A 25,001-nucleotide genomic window follows, 5' to 3' on the forward strand; every position below is an offset into this window, starting at 1 on the left:
AAACTAAAATATTTTTTCAATTCGAATCAGTAGTTCCTGAGTATATCGCGTTCAAACAAACAAACTCTTCAGTTTAATATAATTGTATAGATTAGGTGTGCGAAGCAATAACTTTACAGTCACATATATATATTTTTATTTATTTATTGATCGCAGACTCTTCGTGTACATCGAAGAACACCAAAGAGATATGCCGATAGACGAAAATAAAATATCTACATTCTACACAGAGATTACTATCCATATTGGGTATCAACGTAAAATTACATAATCATATCTTATGTTTACGCGAATGTTAGACATTAAAATAAAACTATTTCGCGGATTTTATCGCGGTATTTATATTATATTATAATTTTTCCTGACGGTTCAAAGACTTTGTAGCCTTCATGGTCATGGGGTGGACAAACGTTTAGTCATCCGAAAAGTCAGTTACAATTATATTTAGTTGTAGCTTTTGTTGACTTCAAAATTGGTTACCAGTATATACCTAGGTAGTTATTTTTTTCGGTTTTTAGTGGTTTTTGAAGTCGGTTTAATATTTTAGTATTTTCTGGAGATTTAATATAGTCATGTCTCAAAATAGATAGAAAACTTGATATAAAAAAGATAATGACTAAATAATTATTTAATGGTACCTAATGTGGTTGACGAAAATGTGCAGGATTATATAATATACACTTTTAGAAGTTCGTCGCCTCACGACGACTACCTAACATGCTGTATTTCATAAACTTGTCTTGACCAGGTTTGTGTCAACGCTTTCTCAAGTTACTTAAAAACTATTTATTGTGAAAAATATCATGTAATACATATTATAATTCGCGATATAGGCACACTTTACTCAGCCCTATATACAGCAGCAATAGTCTATCTTTTTCCAAACGTATTTCCAACGGTCAGTGAAATTTCCGAAAGCTAAAACCTAGTTACCCTTCATAATCCCCATTCCTCGTTGACGGTTGCCAACGCAACCACATCACCCCATTGTGGCTAGTCATGAGGGATAGGTATGTACTACCATCTAGAATTCGATTTGCTTGGCATAGGGTGGCTATATATCTCTCCTGTTTGACCTTCCACGAGACATAACTAGTTCAAGAATGAGCGTACAAAAAACAGATAACAGTACAAATATTAGCACTACATTACGACACAGAGCGTAATCATTTCACGTTGTTTATTGATAAGTTTGTTTGCTCTAACAAAACCGTGCGCAATAAATATCTTTTGTTACGATGATCAACTTATCAAACCGGTTTTTAATTAACTTATTTTTCCTCATGTTCAGCACAATGTTTTTTATTTTTTATTTCAATTTGAGTGTATTTTCAACATAATGATATACTCTATGCTCAAAATCAGCATTAAGTTTTGACCGTAGAATAATGTTTACTAAGAAATATATATTTAATTATTTATTATTATTACATCATAAAGTACAGATGAATAAGTTGATTCGATATCTCTTGAAACTGTTTTAATATTCTCGTGCAATTAATGTTGCCGAGAAATCTCAACAAACTTGCGAACACTTTAGGATGCTGAGCTGTTTCCCTCGGGAATTGAATGCTGCCCGCAAATTCCGAAAATTTAATATTGTATCTATTAATTATTGGACATCAATGGTCATAAAATTGATTTTATTTTGTACATACTTTATTCCCTTTTGATTAAAATTTTTTATGAATGTAAGGAAAACCACTGTTAAATATTATATTAATATACCATAAGTCCAAGAGACTAATAACAGTATATTATGAATTGATAATACACTGTGAAAAATTGCATAATAAGGGTTTAAAAATGTTAATGTTTGAGGTTGAATTCAAATTGAATACAATTTGTAGATTTTTTACTTAAATATTTAGAATAAATAATTTATTGTAGGATAATTAAGTTTTATGTGAACATTGCGATTGCTGTGACATAATATAACACATTTCATATTATCCATATAGGCACTGAACTAAAAATACATTTTGGAACACAAAAGCCGCTAGGCACAAAAATGCATACAAACATATTTCGATTAGATATTCGCTTACTGGAAACATGTCAACAGTTTTCCTCGTCGTCTTGTCCATACGATAAACGTGCGCTTTTTGATTAAAATTACTTAACGTGTTTTAATCTACGCTGGTACATGCTAATGCACCTAGATTCATAAGTTGCCGCACGACACTTTTTCTTAGCTAATGTAAATTCTCATAATTAAAGCGCTGTACCTCGTGTTCAATTATGTCGTCTTAACAGTCCCTTTTCGGCAAGCAGCCGTGCTTTAATAAGCAATAGTTATTATGGCTTTGTACTAGTTTAAAATATTATAATTATCTAGAATACATCTGGCATTAAGTGTGACTTTAAATTATATGTGTAAACTGCAGTAAGTGCCTAAGCATACATCACGCTTTTATCCCCGATTAGAATCCAGGACCTCAGAGCGATGTGGTACCATGAACGCAAGACAACACATCCAGGCACGCAAAAAAGTGCCTCAGAAGATTTTCAATTCATTTGCTCAACAAAGTTAGTAGTATTACTCTTTAATTAAATTACATCCTGCAAAATACTGATATTCTTAATTTTATTTACTTGCTAAGAAATATTATAATATCCAGTGACACTTCTGGATAGTTCAAAGTTGTGCAATTAAAGTTCCAAACTTTAGCAAATGGGTTCGGTAAAGATATCATCACTGTATTTAATGAATAAACTGGTTTTGATCTCAATAAAAAAGCGGTGATAGCCTAGTTGGGTGTGGAACGGTCTGCCAAGACGAATGTCCGCAGGTTCGAATACTAAGGGCACACACCTCTGACTTTTCTTAAAATCATGTGTCTATTCTTTGTGAATAATTGCTCGCTTTAACGGTGAAGGAAAACATCGTGAGGAAACCTGCACACCTGAGAAATTCTCTATAGGAATTTCGAGGGTGTGTGAAGTCTACCAATCCGCACTAAGCCAGCGTGGTGGACTAAGGCCTAATGCCACTCAGTAGTGGAGGAGGCCCGTGCCCAGCATTGGGACAGTATAAAATACAGGGCTGATATTATATTGATATTAATCTCAATAAAATAAGGATCAAAATTAAAAACAATAAACGTCTAACTCATGGAATCCCGGGACATTGAAACCACATAACAAACACTAAATATATATAAAAATGCAGACAATTACAAAATTGTTGACATACGAATAAACAATATGATACGTTTGTGCTATCTATATAGGTATCGGTTGATATCGGGCGCACGCTATAGACATACATACGTATTATATACGTGTCCCGTTCATTGGCTCCTTTTAAAGATAAGTTGTAGTACGGGCCAGGGACGGAATCTATAGGGCTTAATATTTCACTTGAATTTATTTATCTATTTATCTTGTTAATGCTATATTTTATTTGATTATGATTATTGTGTTCGTTGTTATATTTTAGTCTCAATATTTTACTTCAAATAATAAAGACCATCAAGCAGAATGCAGTTGCTGACATAATTTGTATAGCAAAGCATAAGCAAAATACAGACTTGTTAAGTTTCAAATTTCATAATGTTATGTAAGAAAACTAATGTATGTAAATCTTAGCTAATAGCCAAATCTTCGGAAATACACATGTAAAGCGTAGATAGCCATTTTCAAAACAAAATAATATATGCTTTAAATAAACTAATTAAAGCTTTAACAACGAAACCATTTACTAGCCTCAAGAACAATTCATAAACGGATGCTTCCAATTACCTAGTGTTTGGTACATTTTGCGCGGCATAAGCCGGCATGAGGTCGTTGTATTCATCCTCTGAGCCCATCCGATTACTCGCTCAGTGCTCGCGGCCGGCGGCGGTTGCATGAAATTATTCGTGTTTATTAAACGCGCCCTTATATGCTATAATAAAACGGGTTCACATACTTTCTGCCCAAATCAATAGGCGAAAGTATTATATGTTATTATATACTATGAAAGTAAACATGGGTGGCTACAAAACACTTATATACTAAATGCGAATCTGCGTCGTCCCCTTGCTCGTGCAATAAGCCTCATGCGTTAAACCGGTGTATACCGTTGTCAGTCGCCAACAGACGCTTGCAGCGAACATACGAACACCAACTTCTCTCCTCCGTGAGTACATTTCCCTACATTTTAATCAAATAACTTCAATCATTGTTATGCAAAACGGCGGCAGCGGCCCTGCTAAATGTAATTGCACATGTAGTGTTATAGTTCTATTGTGCTGTGCAAATATAATTTGTATTTTACTAATTTAGTTATCATTTTGTGGTGGTGGTTAGATATTTTGTTGTGAAATTTTAATATTGACGATCACGCGATGAATTACCATCAATGTATTCCGATTGTAAATTTTCCATAGCATTAAAAAACGTTTGAAATACATTTAAAAGCAATTTGATTATTTATAAATGTTGTTTTGTTGAAGTTTGTTTTGAGTCAAAAGTTTGTGCGTTAGTAGGAACCCTTATAATTAAGTTTGCAATTTGTGACTCTCGGAACCGGTTAACAATTGCTCTAAGCTTCGCGCCTGAACTACTTGCGAAATATTTCGTGTGTACACTGTAAAATATTTTATTTTAAATAATATCGTAACATAGTGGCAACTGTTTTCGACAGGCAAGAATGACACTTTTGTTATTAAATAAATAATTGGAAATAGATAAACTTTTTTTAAATTTGTCAACACTTTAAGTCAAATATTATATATACGGTTTCACACAGGCCGACAAAATTGTGTCGACTCGCGAGGATAATCAGTTCTCGTCAGTCGACACTCTATCTGCAGACCACTTTCTTTTACCATCTGGTGCATTTTGGTAATTTTGCCGTGAAATTGAATAAACTCCCTCTTGTTATCCAGTGATTCATTCAACCCGATTACTTTATTTTACAAAATCGGTTGTTTAAAATTCAATTATATAATGTAGATATGATTTTATAATTCTTTTTTATAATAATTTATAAACATTACCTTAAACAACTAACTGTTAAACATATTTTTGTAAAATAAAGATAATTTATTATTAGCTCATCACTTTTATTCTTTACAAAAAAAATTGTAACATTTTTTTGAAGAAAGCATGTACAATCTGTTTATATTTGGAAACTCGTGCCATTACGATAATTTCTTATTTATGAATTTATTTACTGATTGCGAAATTAATTTTAAATAATTCATTACTTATTGCCCGTTATCTATACACTAGTCCATCAGTTTATTCTAAAGCAGTCTGGGAAGTAGGATTCTAACTGATATTACAATAAACAATGTGATTTATTCTTTATTATCTATTGAAGTGTATTTAATATTGTTTTAGGTCGATTAAAAATGGTTCTGGATATTCAGTCGGTGCTGGCCGTGGATGGAGTCGACCCGAAGGGAGTCGAGATCCTGACTTCTCACGGCATCTCCGTCACCGTGCAAGCAAAGATCTCTAAACACGATCTCCTTCAGGAAATTCCGGTAAGTTTACAGCAATAATCATTGCATCTTAGAAATGTTATGGAAACTCGGTTCAAGTAATTAGTTGTTATTATAATCATAGCCAGGTACATATTATTTACTGTTCTTGTCAAATAATATGGATAATGGTACTTTTCTATACAAATTTTATAAGAAGACGTTAAATTGTTAACTCAGTTTTTTTTATACAACTATATTTTTCATTTTTATAATTCTCTAAATAAAATACGCCAATCTACAGATGTTTTGACTCATTCAATTCATTTATCATGCTTGATAAAATATAGATTACCGCACTGCTTTGAATTGTATTGGATAGAAACAATTGTCAATTGTATTTTTTATGTGTTCGTAATCTTTCGTTATCCTTAACGCTATAGGAAACGAAACCACAAAATCACTAATACGCCCGTCTGTCCCTTATCTATTTGTTTTTTACAAACATCTGTTGGCAGCCAACTAGTAACAAGACTGTCAGGATTCGGATTGTTCGACAATTACTATTCTATTTCTATTTTATTTGATTAACCGTAATTTTCAGTAAACAACCCAAATCACTTTTTTTATCTCTATTAAATAGGAACCAATTAGGACAAAGTTCTTTTTTACATGCTTATAAATAACTTATTTTGATTGGTTTATTCTCGTAATCGGATTAAAAATTGAGTTTGGGATCGTTTATTGCAAATTATGATTTTTTTTAAGGATTTATTTTGTATAAAGCAATATTATTTGGACAGTTTTGACTATTTTTAATCGACTATTTTAAGATGCCTAGCTCATAACTGCATGATTTATAAGCTAATAACTGCTTGCAACTCAAACAATTATTACACAAAAGTGCTTGAACACATTGAATTCCTGAGAAAACTGAATCTACGGCCTCTTGTTTCTCATCTTATCGCTCATTATGCTAGAGTGTGTAGAAAAAAAAAACACAAAGTCTTTTTTGTCCTATCCTCTTTATAACTAACAAGACTTTAGGGCAATCCCTGAAATAGTAAATACTCAAACAATGACTTCCTAATATTTGAGCTATAATCAAATGCATCCTCACAAGTTGCATCATTTACCAAATTGAGGGGACATTCGCTAATTTAATTTCCAGATTCCCACTTATTATGTGCCTGTTATAGCCCCGCTAAGTGCTATTGAAAGCGAATCTGTGTCGGTCAGACTCGACTGATTGAACAAATTGATCCAATCAACGCGTCTCCGCTGTTATCGCGTTTGAATGACGGAAGGTTATTGCTCTAGTGTATATACCATGTGTAATGTAAACATATGATTACAACACATGTTGTAAGCATTTAATAACTAGCCGTGCGTGAAAACACGATGGAATTACTGCTTTATGTTTATCACTGTGTTTATGCAAATTACAATAGCAAATGAAAAGTAGCATTTTCTTACATAATATGCATATCATTTGTGGTAGAGCCTCACTGTAAACAGAGTCTACAACATGAATGGGTAAAATTGATCTGGATTATAATATTATCTTAAGAAAACCTGCGTGCAACTACAGACTTTTCCGTCAGAGATTGCTGGATCTCCTGCATTCCAGGGCAGGTCAACTCCATTTTTCCAAACCCGAATTCGCAACGGCAGTGTGGGAGTTCATATGCCAATATCAATTTGTTTCTTTTCCTCTTAGTCTGCCTACAAATATGGTAATTATAATGTTATCACAATAAAAACTCATGTAATTATATGGTTCTAAAAGAACAATATTTTTTAGAAATACGATGCTCTAATCGTCCGCTCTGCGTCTCAAGTAACCAAGGAGGTGCTGGAAGCTGGCTCCAATTTGAAAATAGTGGGCCGCGCCGGTGCTGGCGTTGATAACATAGACGCCAAGGAGGCGGAAGCCAGGGGCATCGCTGTTATCAAGTAAGTACTTTCATAATCCTAGCTCCTTCGCTTCCGTGTCAGCCTACATATATTATATGTCTGCCCCTAGGATTAGAAGTGGCATAAGAATTATGTAAATAATAATAGAATTTGGGATCGCCGTTTAACAATATAAAACAGTATAACCGTAATCAACATTATATAAGAACTGTTAGATTTCATGCCCTTACTCCAACGCAACATAGATGTCTGGAAAGTTATTTACTGGAAGTACAATAGTGAGGAAACGGAACGATGTATATGATGCTATTTATTCCTCAGTTTGTTTATATGTTCCCTCAGGCGTGAATCTGCAATTGGTAAATAGACCGAGAGCACAATTCAGGCAGGCAGAGGAGGAGTGGGGGGATGTTTGTAGGACAGTTACAAACACAAATTTAACTATTGAACCGATCCTAACGATTCGAATGTTTTTAGATTTGAATTTGGTATAGCAAGAAATTCATCTTAGCATTCTGAATGGATGGATACAGTAAAAATTGCATTTGTAGTACCACTAGCGCCATCTCGTCAGATAGTTTGGTGACTTACTTACAAGTAATTTTACGAATTGTTATAGGTGAGTTATTATTTTGAAGGGATTTATCAGATGATTAAAGAAACAACCATTAATTTATCTACAAATAATATTATCATTTCTTTTGTCCCACCATAAATTAGTTTTAAATGTTCAAAAGTGTAATGCGTTGTTATAGATGGTAATATATCATCAGTAGTATATCATCAGTAGTCGCCAGTTGAATACTAAAAATAAGTCACCCCCAAAAAATTACAGATAGGTACCATAATATATTTTGTCTAGCAGTTTTTCCGTCGTTCGCCGTTACAAAACATATTATAATAAAATTAATAATATTGAGAGACTACAATTAATACTACCATCATGAACATCCTCAGCTCCGTGATATATATTGTGAAACATAGACCGCTCATACAGAGACAATTTCAATTTATTTTTCTCTAAGTTTAATTTTCTAATGTTTAAAGCTATATACTGTCCCACTGATGGACACGGGCCTCCTCTACTACTCAGAGGGATTAGGCCTTAGTCCACCACGCTGGCCTAGTGCGGATTGGTAGACTTCACGCACCTTCGAAGTTCCTATGGTGAACTTTTCAGGTGTGCAGGTTTCCTGACGATGTTTTCCTTCACCGTTAAAGCTATATTTGGCGACCATAGCGATCATTCATGACATTAATTCCTTCACCAGCGCTCCCGGCGGGAACGCGATGAGCGCGTGTGAGCTGACATGCAGCCTGATACTGAACCTGGCGCGGAAGGTGTACCCTGCTGCAGCCGCACTCAAGGACCGTCGCTGGGAACGGTCTCTGTACGTCGGTGCTGAGGTCAAGGGCAAGACACTGGCCATCCTCGGGCTTGGCAGGGTCGGCCGTGAAGTCGCTATTAGGATGCACGCATTTGGCATGAATGTAAGTTTCTTGATGTTACATACATCAGCCCCAAATGAATGTATACGTTGAAAAGACCGTCCATATTAATTATTTCGTTATTAAATAAAAATAAATAATAAACCATGTACAATGAAAAGCATTGAAAAAATATAAACCAGTCATTGGAAATCAAGGCGAATTAATTCTTTTTTCATATCGGTATCTTGTATAGCTTGCTTGCGAGAAACCGAGAATTGTTTACGTTAATATTACAACATAAGTAAATAATAATCGCATAATATTACACTTTATCGGGAATCCTGTTATAAGATATACTTAGTGGAAAAGAACAGCAACGTTGACGATGAAATTCAAACGGCTCTCAAGTATAATTGCTCACAATGTAAACCGATGCGAATTGTTTGTGCACAGCGAATTATTTCATAATAATGTATCATTTCTATATAAGCGGTTTATAATAGATTGATGCAATCGATCAAAAATATCTTAGATCATTAATAAGTTTTGTTAAATCGTATTTTCTTGTTTTTATTTAATAAAAGACCAGCCTACAATTCTTGGTCGAACTCATTGAATCAGTTACGTGCTCTTGCATGGGGAATGGTGTGGGATAACATTAAAAATAATAACAAAATACAGCCAACAGTGTATTTGAAGGCGTACTGAAACAGTGTCTATAATTAGAGTTGTTCTTATTAAAAATTTTAAACGAAAATAAAATCCACCTTACTATAAGGCACGCCCAGACCATATCTCCCACGCCACTGCCTACCTATGTACAAGTAATATCCTTTTTAGGATGCGTAGGTATATTTTCCCCTCGATGCTGATACTCAATAACATTAGGTATCTAACCTTCTATCTGTGTAAGCCTTCATTTGAAAGTGATTTCAAAATAATGAAGGGCTGATTTTTCAATCGACTAATACTCAAAAATTAATAAGACAAAATACAAAGTACTTAAATAAATAATAATCATGTATTCTCGCCGGTTCCGGGTACTTTTGACCTGGTCTTTACTGAGAATGTCAGATATATCACATTCGAAGGTTCGGTGCGATCGACCCCTAACGACTCTTTCATCCACATTCGCCTTATAAACCCTCTTTGTCAGTCTCGTATCCTATATAATATCCTATTTAATAGGTAGTTCAATTCTTTACTTCATGTTCAATCAAGTTATAATTGTCTATTGGTAATTTGTAATTTAATTAACAAATCAGCCCTAAGATAAATAAATTAAATATTTATATTTGAATTATTTTCTTCTAGCTCATCGGTTATGACCCGCTGGTATCTTCCGAGGAAAGCCAGCAGTTCCACGTCACTAAGCTGGACTTGGACGAAATCTGGCCTCTGGCTGACTACATCACCCTCCACACTCCGCTCATCGAGTCCACTCGAAGTAATTCAACTACTTATATTATCATTGTAGTGATTAAAAAATACACCAATTTGTCTCATGCTGCACCAAAAAGATTGAATAGCACTGTGTTAGGGTCAATTCAGTAGTTTTGTAGGCACACCTAATATACTAAAGCATGCATTACGTGGTGATTTAAAAAAATCATGTTATGGTTAATTATCGTAATAGTACTTTTAAATTAAGATGTCTGGTCATTTAATTGTAGCATTTGCGGTTGAAACATTATCCCATAAAAAGTAAAATGACTAAAAGGCTAAGTTATTTAATTACTTAGCCATAGCCAACTAACATGCCGAGCTTCTTGTTCGACAGGATTTTTAAAGACCCTACCCTCTTTTGTAATTTATTGTGTTTAAAAATCAACAGTAGGCCTTTTTTGTTATATTTTATCTTCACCTTGAACAAGTGCTGTAAAGATTATTTGGCATTAAGTTCTAAATGATAAAATATTTTATCCAGCAGCGATGTGCTTTGAAAATTGTATAAATACTTGTTTTGCCAGTTTACTCGTTCTTATTAACATAATGTTTTTTTTTTTTGTAAAGCCTCACATGCCCGAAACATAGACGAATTAGAAATATCACTATTCGCCGAGTATGACGACAATGTAGCACTCTTTCTCATAATTAAATGAATACGTGTAGTTTTTATAAAATAATTCCCGTTTTCATACAAATCAGGTTTTATAAAGTTATAGTTATAGAAAAAATATTTGAAACATTCTGACAATCAATTAAATTACTTTGTTTTACTTATATTTATTATTTGGTTTACAGACATGATCAACGAGTCCGTCCTTAGCAAGTGCAAGAAGAATCTCAAGATCATTAACGTGGGTCGCGGTGGACTCATCTGTGAGAGTGACCTGCTGCGTGCACTTAACGACGGAACGGTATTAATATTCTATTCGTATTATCCTGTTGTATGTACTATTGCTAGGGACGGACAATCTGAGAAACAAAGACATTTTAACTTACATCAAAAACTATTATTTCTACGTTGAGTGCTGAATAGAATAAGGTTTTCAATGACTATGATGTTTTGAAACACTAATTAGAATTAAAGGCACTTGTGCAAAAAATATATTTTAAAATTTGAGTTGCATGATAATGCACTCACTTTTCGTTTATATTTTGGACATTTCATAGTTAACAATTTTATATTGGAATTTCAAATCTTTCTGTCCTTGTAACCTGATCAATTCATGTAATAAAATGTCAAAAATATTAAAAACTTGAGAGCATTACACTACAAAGTTTCCATTAGGTTTAGTGCCTGGGCCATGATTTAAATAGAATATGCCCAGAAGCTACATAATTAATCATTCAGACCATAATTCATTCGAATAGGTGTTATGTTCATCAAGCTATTGCTTCACAGAAGTTTAATTTCTGATTTTATTAGTAGTTTTTTTTATTTTTTAAAACTCGTTTCAACGTTCCAATAAAAGGCGTGGCATCTTATATAACTTGAACTATTGAATATTAATATAGACCGCCGCGCCGTTAGGAGTTAATGTATGCGCCAAGACATAGCTGAAGTAATAAGTGACAGAAACCGTTTACCAAAGGTAATGCAAGGTCGTTGTTGGTAATTATATTCAAAATACATTTACGATGACGACAATTACTAGCCTGAATGCAAAATTGTTGTTTTCGTGTCAAGGACTGTACTCGTTCAATACAAGTGAAGAATTAGATTTTATACATTAATGTATTTGAATATTAAGTATTTAACGACTATTTCAATAATCCTCAAGGCGACGGATAATACATGTAATTGCTTTGGGACTCAATTAATTAATGGATTCATTAGTATAAACGTAAGCGAGCGCCGTGACACTAAACAGTCATTGGATAAATAGTTTAGCATAACATTTTTCCTGTTATTAAATCTAATTATTTTGACTCAGGTTGGTGGAGCGGCTCTGGACGTGTTTGAGCAGGAACCGCCGACTGATCCTCTGACCCTGGATATCATCCAACATCCATCTGTACTGGCTACACCGCATTTGGGTCAGTTTTCGTGTATAGTTCTACTAAGATCAAAATATTTTTATAGAACCAGAAATCTGTTGACACAATTTTTTTTCTATGATTTCAAAGGAATGTAATACCATCACATGTAGGGTATTCGTATTGCCGAGACCAAGGATAAAATTGTATTATTTTCTGTTACAGGAGCATCGACTCGTGAAGCCCAAGTAAGAGTGTCTACAGAGATTGCTGAGCAATTCGTGAATTTGGTGAAGCCTGGGACCTACCAGACTCCTTTGGCCGAGGTCACCCGAGTATTACGGAAATAAAGTTTTTCTTAGTTTCCACGTTTGAAGCATTTCTTTTAATTTTACGTATGTTTTTGATACAATTTTTTTGATTTTTTTTTCTTATATTAGCAACTTTGAACTAACACATTTTTATGTGTTAAGGTGTGATTGATAACATTCTTATGTTATTTGATTTGATACTGTGTGTCACTTCCAAACGAAGCATTCCTTGTGTGTTATTCAGATTTTTTAATTTTTTTTTAAACAACTTCTATGGTATGTAACTTCCAAACGAAGCCTTTCTTGTGTGTTTATTCAGATTTTTACACTTTTTGTACAACAACTACGTGTAACTTACAAAAGAAGCATTTCTTGTGTGTTATTCAGATTTTCACCATTTCTTTTTAACAATGAGATTTGTGTGTAACTTTTAAACGAAGTATGTCTTGTGTGTTTAGATTTTTTACGTCTTTTTTTGTAACTACTAATGTGCGTAACTTTGAAACGAAATAGTCCTTGTGCGTTTACTTCAAGTTTTATATTTCTATTACTTAATAAGTATTTAAGCCTATCCGAAACCGTTCTTGTGTGTTTGATGCAATTTTACCGATATTTTTATTTTTACTATGCATAATATTCAATTATAACCTTTCTTAGGCAGGTATTTCATGCTTTTTATGCTTTCTTTTTACATCTTTGTGTAACTTTTAAAATTTCCTTCTTCGTTACATGTTAAATTTAATCTCTACGAATTTATTTTTTCTTTACTACTGTGTGTAACTTAGAGCTTATTGAACGAAATTTTGAATAATTTGAATTTTATAATGTAGAACATTACTGTTAAAATATATAAGTAATATATTATAAATTATGTCTAATTACGATTGATATACAATCGCTTTCTCACGATGTTACATCGTGTTTACTGATAACTTGTATAATTAGTGATGACGTGAAGTCATTACGGAGCCGCGTGTGCGTAATGAAAACTAATAGATATTTTATATAAGGATATAATTAAACTTATGAAGATCGCATTAATTTACATTCCTACTTTAGAATAATTTAAGAATTATAGGACAACAACTATTTTGTATACTCTTGCCTTTTATAATTTTCTCCTGTGTTTTTATCGTTTATTTTTCGGTCCAGATATGTTTTAAATACGCTAAGTATTTTTGTACTGATTTTATTTTTCATTTATATTTGTGTGAGAAGATAATATGTGTTGTGTCCAAGCTTTTGTCGGCCGACACCGTCTCTTTGTTCCTTATGTTAAGTACATTATTATGGATGCTCATACATGGAGCTGTGTGTAAGTTTACTTCTATCTTATTGATTAAATGTGTTTTATGAAATGCAAACTGATGAGATTGGTGAATTATAATTATTAATGGTTGAGATCAGGTGTGTGCTGAATAGCCTTGAGCGTTAAATTTTTTATGATAGCTTCTTTGATACTTTTTCTGTTAATATCTTGTTAAAATACGAGTTTTGTGACGTACCTACCTTCTTAATAGATTGCCAGAGCCGAATATAAAAGGCTCGGTAAATGTTTTTTTTTTCACCTGTAAGTCGATAATTTCTGATTTATTGATTATTTTTGTTTCGATTCCTTTGTGCTTGAAGGAGTTTTCTCATGCATAAAAAATGCACGAAACTCTCACTCGAGCATTAGTCTTTGTAAGCTTTTTTTCTATTTGCTGCTATACTTGTCATTTTATACGTAACAATATGTGTGCCGTAATAAAGGAAACATAAAAAATAATTTAAAGTTATTTATTTAAAAATTACTTACACATATAATTTACAAAAATATAAAGTATGCATTCTAATTCATCTTCAATTGATTTGAGGTTGACTCAAATTGACTTAAAGAATTATGTGAGCGCTACAAATGATTGCCGAGTGGGAATGCGTGACTGAGGTGTCTAGATATTCATATTAGGTGGACTGATCACAAAATGATGTGTGTAATAAGATTTTAGTACCGCTTAAGTCCTTGAATATAATGGCAATGATGAAGAAGAAAGCAGGATTAGTTGGAACTGCCTCTTTGCCTGGAGAACCTACTGTTTCTGGCGGGAGGAGCGGCGTCATTCTGCTCCTCTGCTTCGGGGTCTAGTGACCTTGCTGAGGCTGTAACAAGGTTGGGTTAGTGGAATAAGCCAGGGCATCGGGTGGTATAACTGCATGAAATATACGAATAGATGGAGGAACATTCTGAGCGCAATTTTAACAAAATATTGATCGATAATTGGAAAGCATACTTTGATTTACATTAGGTCTTAATAATTTTACTGAAGCTTGTACAACGACTGGGTCGTCGGCTGACAGGTCTCGCGTCTCGAACGAGATTTTGTCACACTACTTACGCCTACCAAATCGTCCTCTACTAGGCTTAGCCGGGGCAGGCGCTTCCTCGTTGGGAGTGGCTTCCTTGGCGGGGGCACTGTTGAAACGTCTTTTCCCTGAAATCAAACTTTACATTAACAACCGTTACGGGGTTGGTTTAACAAACAAAATATTTAAAAAATTAACACATTTCAGCCCATCACTATATTTCACCAGGTCTGAACTATTATCAATATACATTTGAAAAACTAAGTGTGTGAAATAAACGATGGTAGGTACGATTCTTACATTGTTCAATAGTCGTGTATTTATAAAAAAATCAATTTATTCAGACATGGTGGAACGGCGCTATGAGAAATACTAAGCAGCAAGATGAAGAAATAGTACAAATGAAGAATGATGTCAAAGGGATGATATAGGTTTGAACAACATCATTATCGACTGGTATTGATAAACCTTGACACTAAACAGCTCGTACAGTTTGCTAAATTTAAAATAAATTATTTGGGGTCGAAAATTTCACCAACCGGAATAGCTGGACTTGGCGGATTCAGCGGGAGCGTCCTGCGCTGGCGCAGCTTCAGTACTAACTGGACCGCGTGCTTTGGCTGCAAGCAATTTTGAAGATATTTCTTATTTGTCAGAGCAATAAATATTACTCCAACTGAAATCTAAATCGCCAAAAGTTGGCTCACGAGATGTGACCTCAGTGTTTATACGGCCCAATCAGTTGTACGACCTCATGATGTTCCGTTAGCGAAGTCAAAGCAAAGCATTTAAGCAAAATGATTTTCAGAAATAGGACCAGTAGCACTCAAGTGTACCTTCAGCTGCTTGTGCCCTTCGTCTTTTAAGGGTCTCGAGGAGGTCTGTATTGCTCCTGAACGGCCTCACGCCCCCAGCGACCAGTTTCTTGCCTTCGGTGGAAGACGGCGGTGGCGCCTCCGTGGACGGCTCGGGCGACTCTCCTTCGGCTGGGTAGTCTGCTTCCTCGTCGTATTCGGCATCCTCCTATAATTTTTATATAATTAAGAAGTTATAAGATATTTCGTTAAATAAATCTTCCGTACTGCCAAAAATGATGGATGCCTTTCAAATTCCCTAACCTTTATCTTTATTTTGCAAGGAAAGGAATTCAGTCTTGTGCATCGATTTGGTGTTTTAGTTCATATAAGTTTTATGTATAACGTTTGAACACACGTATGCTTTATATAATCGTTTAGGTATAATGCATAAACATACGATTACATCGAGAAAATCAATGCCCAAGGTTGGTATTGAAAAGTAGATATTGACTGAACAAAGCATGTGCACGTAAGTCGTTAGGCGAGTGGGTGAAAGATGACGAAACTATCGCGTTAGTGATACCGACCGACATGTTCAATTAATTTCCTGTATTAGAGACGGGGGTTTAATCAGCTTCTTTGTTTTTATCTTGCTTTAAGATTTATCTTTTAACTATAATTATGATTCAATGCAATATCTTACATTATAATTGACTATGTATAAACTGCTATATAAGGAGTTATAAAAAATGCTGAACAACATTTTGAATGCAATTTTTATTTCCTGCATACGCATTTCCTATATCGGTATAAAAACGCCTTGCGGTAAGTTTTTCTAAAACGACCGTTAATTCACAGTTATTCCAAAATCATCTTTAGGTCGCATTAACATTTCCTTGGAAAACCAGTTCGTTCGAGCAGATAGTAAAGTGGGTGCCAAAACATGCAGGTAGAAATTCCTCAAAGGAAAGGGAGGTCTCACAAAGGTCGCCTGTGAAGGTGACCCGATCATCGGACTGCCGACTCGCCTTGAACCAGATGGACCGGCATTTGCGAAACTCCGATGGACCTGACACCATCTATATACATTGAGAATGCAGTGACGTCACGACTAGTCTATTGCACACGTTCAGTACTAAAATTAGCAGCTTTTTATAGATTAGTATTTGCAAAATTTCGGCCGATGTTGAAAACTTACAATTATTTAGTTAATTCAATTTTGTTTTACTTAGACTAATTGTATCGTTGTCTGGATGATTATAACTAAACATGATATGAAAGTAATTATGTTGACATAAAGTACTAAGTTAATGACCTACTAAATTCATTTACTAATAAGCCAGGCTTTCAAATAAATTACGTTTTAAAAATATTATACATTTATGAAACATACTGCAACAGAAAATGCGAGCTCGGGATTCACAGTATTTCTAAGGGTTGGTATGAAAGAGAAGTCATAGAAATACTTTGATGAAAGCACGCTTTCAAAAAACTTGGCAAAACTTTATATTTCGTCTCTTAGAAATGTGGCAATTACCTTTCCAAAATTTCTTTTGAAATGCATATACAATGGTATATATTTTTTCAAGTTTTTATCTTCTCCAAACAATAATATCACATGATATTTATTTTTTAGGGGACGGCATCTTAAGCGCTTTCCAATTTTTATTTTGTCGTTAGACAGCAGTTTAATTGGCGTGACGTAACACACGAACTGCCAACTGTTTTGTAACGGATGAGTCGAGTCACTTTTACCTTTTAGATGTTGGTACAAACGTCACTGCAATTTATATAACCCATACAAGAATATTTTTGGCAATGTTACTTACATTGTTTTTATCCCAATAGTATAAGATTTAGGTCATTTGTATCCATCCCGGTAGAACACAAGTTACATTTCAAGAGTGCAATGCTCGATGTAAAATCAATAAAGTTCATAAAACATGCGCAGTTGCGAGCATAAGCTCATAAATACAACTTTAGTTATGCATTTGCGTAACATCGTATGTATGCAATCTAATGTCAATATTTGCATGAGTGAGTAGCAAAACACTTTAATGTCACATTTTATAAATATGACAACGGCAAGAGGTTTACGATACTCATGTTTCATATTTTTTCATATTCTCACAAAATTTTGTGCATTACGATTTTACCACCCACGTGAATACGTGATTTGAACGACTCTAATCTTACCACGTAGTTACTTCACTGTTAAAGATAAATCTGTTCTCAACTAAAATCTTTGTACTTCTCAAGAAATTCCATAATTTATATTATAAATTTATCATTATAACATAGGTGTGCCTGACCTCATTCGGTGTAAATTTTAAAACGATTTTATCTAGTGATTAAGCACACGTGTCGTTTGCATGTTGAAATAAGGGGACATTGAGTAGAGCCTTCTATTATAGTCGTTAATGGAGAACGTATGAACCAGTACACTATTATATCAGTCGAACCTAATTTCCATTCTAACCGCATGGGCCGCAAATATACGGTCTACATACCTAACCGCCGTATACATTGTAATATTACTCCAATAATGCTCAAATATCATTGTTCCAGTCGTATTTCGGAGTCCTTGTTTGCATCTTTAGCTAGTGATCTCATCCACTTCGATAGAGAGGAGGAAAAATATGTTTTAAGAAACGTTAAAGCTTTGTGGTTTTTCAAGGACTTTGGGTGAAGTGAGTTAATTATATTATTCTAAACTTTAAGTCACACGACACAAATGATTGCAGTTTTTATGCTGCCTATGCTTTTTTATACTAAATAACGAGACGAACAGAACGCTCGCTTAGTGGTAAATACCTGCCTATAAACAGCGACAACTCAACCATGACCCTAGATTACAGTACTATGCCACTGCATGGCGTAGATCACGTAAAATATGGTAGTAAAACCTCTTAGGGATATACGTTTTATGGTGGACAAACGAACAGATCGCTGCCCTTGAAGCACCCTAAATTAAAATTCAATAACTATTGTATGCTTTAAAATGTGGAAATTGAAAGAGAAGGATAGGATTAACTGGTCAGCTGTCTTGATGCATAGACAAAAACAATAAACTAGACCGTAACCAAGCGAGTTACAAACAAAATTAGCTAATCGTTAGAAGCTTTATCAATTCCATTACATTTAGATTTAAAGATGCTGTACAATTTAAATATGTGTTTAAAGGAATTTTATTATCATTAGTCGAGGTCAATCGACCGAAGTCTATTGGCAGTTGTAGATTCATTCATTGTAGATATTCTATTAAGCATAAATAGCATTGAACAGTGTATCCCGCGAATATTCAATAAAAATATTGCGATCCAACTTATGACAGGCCAATGATATTCCAATAACTTATCATAATATAATATTCATAAAGCTTCGACTCTACTGCGCCTTATTGGCGCCTTACTCAAATTTTCTAATTATATTGTCTCGCTGTAGCCTTGCAAGTCTTTTCTATGATTCAATTATTGTTTGGTGGACTGACGCTTTATGTCGTTGCCGTATATAAGTTCTGCTGCACAAATTACAATACACGTCTTCAACGGGTAACATTGAAACGTATTATATCAACATATGATTACCACCACACCATCTCTCGCTCTAAATGGAGAATAAACGCAACATATGCTACTGGAAAGTCGAAATTCGAAGGTATGTACCATTGATCTATTTTCTTAATCTTTTGTTTTTTGGCGTTGGGAGTACACCGTAACTTAACGAAGGTAACTGGCTATGCTTCTTATAATGGTAAAGTACCTGCGGTGCTACGGTGGTAGTGGTTGTGGGCTTGCCCCTAGTTGCTAGTCCTCGTTTGAGGAGGCCCCGCGACGACGGCCGCACCTCACCCTCTTCTTGGGCCAACGTCTGCCATGCGACGCACGCGAACAGTATAAACCTGAAAAGATTGGAAAACTTTACATTACTAATTATTCCTGCAAGGAATGTACTACTTTGTAGTCTTTCATTTATTTGATGTACAATACAAAATGTCTTTAGTTATATAAGCGATTTCATTTAAGTAATAATTAAATATTCTCATATACTTTTACTTATCACAAGCGCTACTATGTTCGCCTACGTGATTAATAAAGCATTTTAGTTTATTTTATTTTAAAAATGATCTTTAAGAGAAAAGCGACGTGGGGCAAGAAAAAATTTAGATAGAAAATAAAACTAAACACTCATGTTTTAGACAACATTTTTTAGTAGATAATGTATTTAATTGTCTTTAAACATTCGCAAAATTTACCTAAATTAAACATAAAAAATTGACCGTAACACAATCCGTTAAGGCCATTTGAGTGAAAGGTCAAAGATTGGTAATATGTAAAAAGAAATCATCAAGCCATCTTTGTTCGGTACATTATCGCGCTCTAAATAAAGACTTACAATATCAAACAATAGGCTGTCATCTGTTTGAAGCGGAGACGTATGAGGAAACTATATAAGTAGGATTCCTATAATGCCGGCAATATTTTATTTTCCTATAAAATATTTTAACTAAATCTTGAAATAATAAGTCCCATACAAGACGGAAAACATTCATCCGTAATAGGCAGAGATTTAAAGATGATATGAGATTGTTGTAGAGAGTTGTTCTAAGTAATGTTAAGTGCTAGGTGATAAAAGGAAGGCCGAATTTTATAAAGTATCTAAATAGTCAGTCCAGCGCAGATGCTTTCGTAAACCATATTAATTGAATGTTTAACACGGCGCGGCTGTGATGCTTCCTGTATTTTAGCAGACACTATATTAACTTAGCATCTGTTTCGTAAACCAGGCTCTATCATCCTCGTCTTTTGATAACATTTATATAATGTGTATATTTTGAAATCGTTTGGCTTATTCTAGTAACCTAAAGAACAAGCATAAATTATCAAGCGATGTTAGCATAATAATTCGGCGGATAGTCGTCGGACTGCTCACATTTCGTGGATATTATTATACATACAAAACATCGTTTTGTAATAAAATATGAATAAAAAACCCCGCGTAGCTTTCAAGTTCGCAATCAAATACGAGTCATGTTGAAAACGAGAATCGAGACATTTCTGTATGCTTATTTAATGCGAATATAAAATGTCAGGGATATCTATTATAAACACCTACCTATATAGTTACTCCACCGACTGTAAAGTCGGCAAAATGAGTGGCATTTTCATAAGATGTGCACGTCTCAATACCTTACAATGTAAAGAAATGTGTGCATGCGCTATGAACATGTTCTTAAATGACAATTCAATTTTAAAAAATCACATTTTAATACCTATTTTAAAATATCAATAATTATTATGAAATTAGTGATAAGAATATCATTGCAAAAACACATTAACATACATAACCGCGGTTGGGTCTATTTTCAACTAGTCTATCCACCATTGGATTACTTCACGGCGTTCACGCGGTTCTGTAGAACACAAAACTTTCTCAATTTGAATTACACGCAACGCACCGTAACAATATTTTGGGACTCGATGTAGGCAGTAATAAAACAGTTTCGGTCTTGATTTTTTTGCACAACAGCTATCTAGCGCCTACTTAACCAGTACGAGTTGCCAGTTTCTAGCAAGTTACGTATGTAGGCAGCGTGCCGGTCACGTAATATGACATTCTAACTCTCATTCTAAATACATATCAAAAGGTCACGGAGTCATTTTAAGTTCAAGGGGCGAATCTTTGGACACATTACACTCATTTCGTGCTGGGAGTCACTTTAACATAAGGACACTGAGTATTGGGCGACACAATTATGTCAGTTTTTGCAATGAACACTAATTGGTCGTATTGAACCATATGGCGCACGATATAACGCGCTGTAGTTTTTACGCCTATAACATTGCCAATATAATATGTAACGTGATCGATAGTTCAATGGCGTTAAATGTCAAATAATGAGTATGGTATGCCGAGGTTGGGTGAATGTCGCGTTACGCAGGCAGTGCAGCCGCATACCGGCCGCCTCCGGGTCGGCGGAGCGGCGGCGCGGAGGCAGGATCCGTGCGCGACGTGCGGACGCTCCACCGCGCCGCTCCACGCTCCGCCCGATAAAGGTCAACACGTCGCTATATTGTATAAACTAGATTGTTGAATAACAGGTCCACGCACAGGGTCAGGTCAGATGGCCCGCTCGATTCCGTGTCCGCTTCCGACTGTAACAGCGGCTTCCCTTAGCTTTCTCTGTTTTATGTAATTTGTACGATATGATAACGCCCGCGTCGGCACCGGCGCTCGCGCCACCCATCCACCTAATGTGCCCGGTGCCAAATTGCGGTTCGACAATGATCACAATTACGTATTTATTTTGAATGAAGCGATATTTTATGGTACGTAACAGAACGATTGCGCTGTGTGAAATCTATTGTGAAAGGAGTGAGCGTCTTCAGTCCGTCGCTTGACTCTCGAGTAGAAAACGAAATATTGCTCTTCTAGTCACGTCGGAAAAAGTAGAACTTTCTACGCAGATATTTATTGTGTCGGTCGTGCGGGGGCGCTCCGAATGCGTAATTGTAACCTCAAATAACGTCAAGGTCAGTTGAACAGAAACCAGAAGCGGTAAAAAACTGGGCTGACCTCGCGATGCAATAAGGCAACCACCGCTACCGCCGCGGCGCGCTGCACGCACTCCCAAACAAACTTACGCACTTCCACTATTACTATTACTGTGGCCAAATCATAACCTTCAACGTCACTACCGCGCTTTGAGACAATATTATCCACTAGTTACCTAAGTAATGCAGTCAACAATTCTCACATGTTGTAAGCGCGATACAGATTCATCTAGTCCAATGCGTTAAGAAACCTATGAGAAGCTTTTGCGTCTACATTTTCCCACAATTGAATCCCACCGCACGACGGTTGAGCAACGCGCACAATTTGTGAAAAAACGATAATGAACGCTGATAAAAATAATAATGTCGACGAAGATGTTCTCGTTGTGTCGAATGTTAATGTTATGCAAGAGAGTAGACGACGCCGCGAACGACACTATGAAACGTCGAATGTTTGTGAATCCCTCAGTGTTATAGGCAAATGTCAATCGTCTGGTTGCGTAACATTGTTTTATTAGCAAATGTCTGCATGTTAGCAGCGATGCGCTCGTTGGGTAAGCTGCGGATGGAGGCGGGTATTTTTGCGCGCATCTCCATACATTCACGCGGCTTTTAGCGTTAACGTGGATCGTAAATGTGTGCTACCAGCGATAAGCACCTTTATTGCCACAATCATAATAACTTGTAAGTGTATACGAGACAAAAGTACATGCGAAATTTAAATTGTACATATCCACCGACGAATAAATGAGAGATTGTTCGTTGTTGCGGAAAATCTCGAAAATCGACAAGGTAAATGGCATAAAGATTGTAACGGAATTTTAATACATTATAATCTATATTAATTGAGGCCAACAAGTGGAAGTAGCCGCATTCATTATCAATAGTTACCCACCGACACTGCTAAATGAACAAACGCCAATTCTTGTGCTTCGTTCTTTTCTAAACTGAAATATACATCCGTTACCCACACACGCAGGTACACAGATACAAAATTTCATAAAAGGAAATTAAAAGGTCATTACGTAATAGAAAACATAGGAGCGCTTGATGTTATTGACCGTGATGTATTAAAATGTTAGAAACAGATGCTAAATATTCGTAATTTTTAATTCAAGTTTCGTAAAAAAGTACTTGATTTATTCGACAACAATATATTATTTTACTGTTCTGTTGCGCATTGTTTTAGAACAAAAAGTAAATTAAACAAGGTGAATGTATTAGATCTTGAGCAAAAGAGTCAATTTAATAGTCAAAACATGCATCGAGTGCAGTGATGCATTAGTTATATCTTTTTACGAGAGATTAAATCAGAATGGCGATTTGCACAGAAAACGCGTCGACATGTTCAACTTTAAATGTTATTTATGTTGTAAAAGAAAGATCGGCCACGAAATACTAAATACCAGCTGATGTTATAAGATAACATTGTGTGTGCTTCTATAATTATTTAAAAAAGACTACTAAATAAGTACTAATATTAATATAAAAGTTTATGTCTTAACAAACCGTTGAACTTTGATAGTAGCAGAGATGAAGCATTCGATATGCAGTAATTTACAACGTCCCACTTAACTTCAATACAGTAAACTGCAGAAGCGTCTAAGTGCGTGTTGGAGAATTTACAGCTTATTTATTTTATAGGATGGGTGCGCTCGATGCGCCCGCGCAGGTTAAAGTTTACATAAGTGCACATTCGAGAGTTTGCAAACAGTATGCGACAGGAGACCGGCACACGATGATGGCTTCTATTCATCCTACATAACATTATATTTCTTAATCGTAGGTCGCGAACCTAACTTTCGACATCACTACGACTCATTCAGCGAACCGGTTCCTGTTCTTGTTCAATTAATTAGAAAACTAATTGGTTTGTTACACGAATATTGCTGTCTCCATAATGAGGTTTTATTATAGACGATTATGAAATATAAAATCCCTTTATCCGAAATTGGAATGCTTCCATACAAGCCGTATGATATCAAACAGAAGTTTTGTGGGATAAATGTATTGCGTTGACCGACACCAACTGTATTGATTGTATACGTCTACATGTCCATTACCGCAGTCCCCTTGTACCTTTGGTCATTGAGTTAGATATTAGAAAGGCATAAACTTTTTACACAAGCGGCTCTAATTACATATTGCACTTTATGATTAGTTTCCTTCATTGTGGTATTTTAAGAAACCGAATGTATGTTATTTAGGATTACGTAAATATCAAATAAAACTAGCATATAAGATTATTGTTGTACCTTTCAGATTATATCGCTGCGCGCAAATCCTAACAAAGACCTGGTGACTGAATGAGTGGCGGGATTAAGGTCTTAAATTATATTCTTTTGATTTATATCCATCTGTCACCACAAACATATTAAAATCACATACAAAGATACATCGCAACGCAATCGCACAGCAATTGGGGCTATTTAATTAATTTAGGCAAAACCTAGATAATCAAAAAGCCCAAATTTGACAACGATAAAAATACGGCATGTGTTGGGGAATGTAGCAAAGTAATAAAGAGAAACTACTTACAGGGGTAGGATCTTCATGTTTGTGTGACGCAGGGTGCGCGGTGTCGCAAGCACTGTCAATAGTGTCGGCCCTTTCTCCGCGGTACAGCTCGGTGCAGGTCTACAACGGACGGAGGCCACGCTTGATCTGCCGTTCCGACACCGACACCTCTGGTACGTACGCTCGGAGAGTCGGTATTGGTGCAGAGGCCCGCCCGCCACCGCCGCCGCCCCGGTGCCACTGCCTGCTGTCAAATTTCAACAGAGCCGGCGACGGTACCGCGGCTCGTGTTAA

General features: G+C 35.3%; 2 protein-coding genes across 5 annotated transcripts; one reads left to right on the forward strand and one right to left on the reverse strand.

Moving 5' to 3' along the window:
• The first annotated feature begins 3,878 nt into the window (after positions 1-3,878).
• Positions 3,879-14,264, forward strand: LOC115444840 (D-3-phosphoglycerate dehydrogenase). Its single transcript, XM_030170776.2, has 8 exons — positions 3,879-4,123; positions 5,332-5,477; positions 7,219-7,370; positions 8,603-8,822; positions 10,077-10,209; positions 11,007-11,122; positions 12,143-12,245; positions 12,411-14,264. The coding sequence occupies exons 2-8, from the start codon at positions 5,343-5,345 to the stop codon at positions 12,533-12,535; spliced, it is 984 nt and encodes a 327-aa protein (XP_030026636.2). The 5' UTR covers positions 3,879-4,123; positions 5,332-5,342; the 3' UTR covers positions 12,536-14,264.
• Positions 14,261-25,001, reverse strand: LOC115444841 (predicted GPI-anchored protein 58). 4 transcript variants are annotated; one of them, XM_030170777.2, is made up of 6 exons: positions 24,729-25,001; positions 19,399-19,537; positions 15,676-15,862; positions 15,379-15,459; positions 14,872-14,967; positions 14,261-14,635 (listed from the first exon to the last, which is right to left on the reverse strand). In XM_030170777.2, the coding sequence occupies exons 1-6, from the start codon at positions 24,743-24,745 to the stop codon at positions 14,535-14,537; spliced, it is 621 nt and encodes a 206-aa protein (XP_030026637.1). In that variant the 5' UTR covers positions 24,746-25,001; the 3' UTR covers positions 14,261-14,534. The 4 variants fall into 4 exon arrangements, with proteins under 4 accessions (XP_030026637.1, XP_030026638.1, XP_030026639.1 ...); XM_030170778.2 differs by having other exon boundaries at positions 14,878-14,967; positions 24,729-24,999; XM_030170779.2 differs by lacking the exon at positions 15,379-15,459 and having other exon boundaries at positions 24,729-24,994.

Source organism: Manduca sexta, chromosome 27 (assembly GCF_014839805.1).
Source record: "Manduca sexta isolate Smith_Timp_Sample1 chromosome 27, JHU_Msex_v1.0, whole genome shotgun sequence".
Lineage (NCBI taxonomy): Eukaryota > Metazoa > Arthropoda > Insecta > Lepidoptera > Sphingidae > Manduca > Manduca sexta.

Bases quoted from the DNA above. Each gene is read 5' to 3' on its own strand.
- LOC115444840 (XM_030170776.2), top strand. From the start codon at position 5,343: ATGGTTCTGGATATTCAGTCGGTGCTGGCCGTGGATGGAGTCGACCCG. The intron at 5,478-7,218 runs GTAAGTTTACAG...AATATTTTTTAG, and splicing joins ATCTCCTTCAGGAAATTCCG to AAATACGATGCTCTAATCGT. The intron at 11,123-12,142 runs GTATTAATATTC...ATTTTGACTCAG, and splicing joins GTGCACTTAACGACGGAACG to GTTGGTGGAGCGGCTCTGGA.
- LOC115444841 (XM_030170777.2), bottom strand. The intron at 15,863-19,398 runs GTACTTTACCAT...TAAAAATTATAG, and splicing joins CTACCACCGTAGCACCGCAG to GAGGATGCCGAATACGACGA. The intron at 14,636-14,871 runs GTAAGTAGTGTG...ACCTTGTTACAG, and splicing joins TAGAGGACGATTTGGTAGGC to CCTCAGCAAGGTCACTAGAC.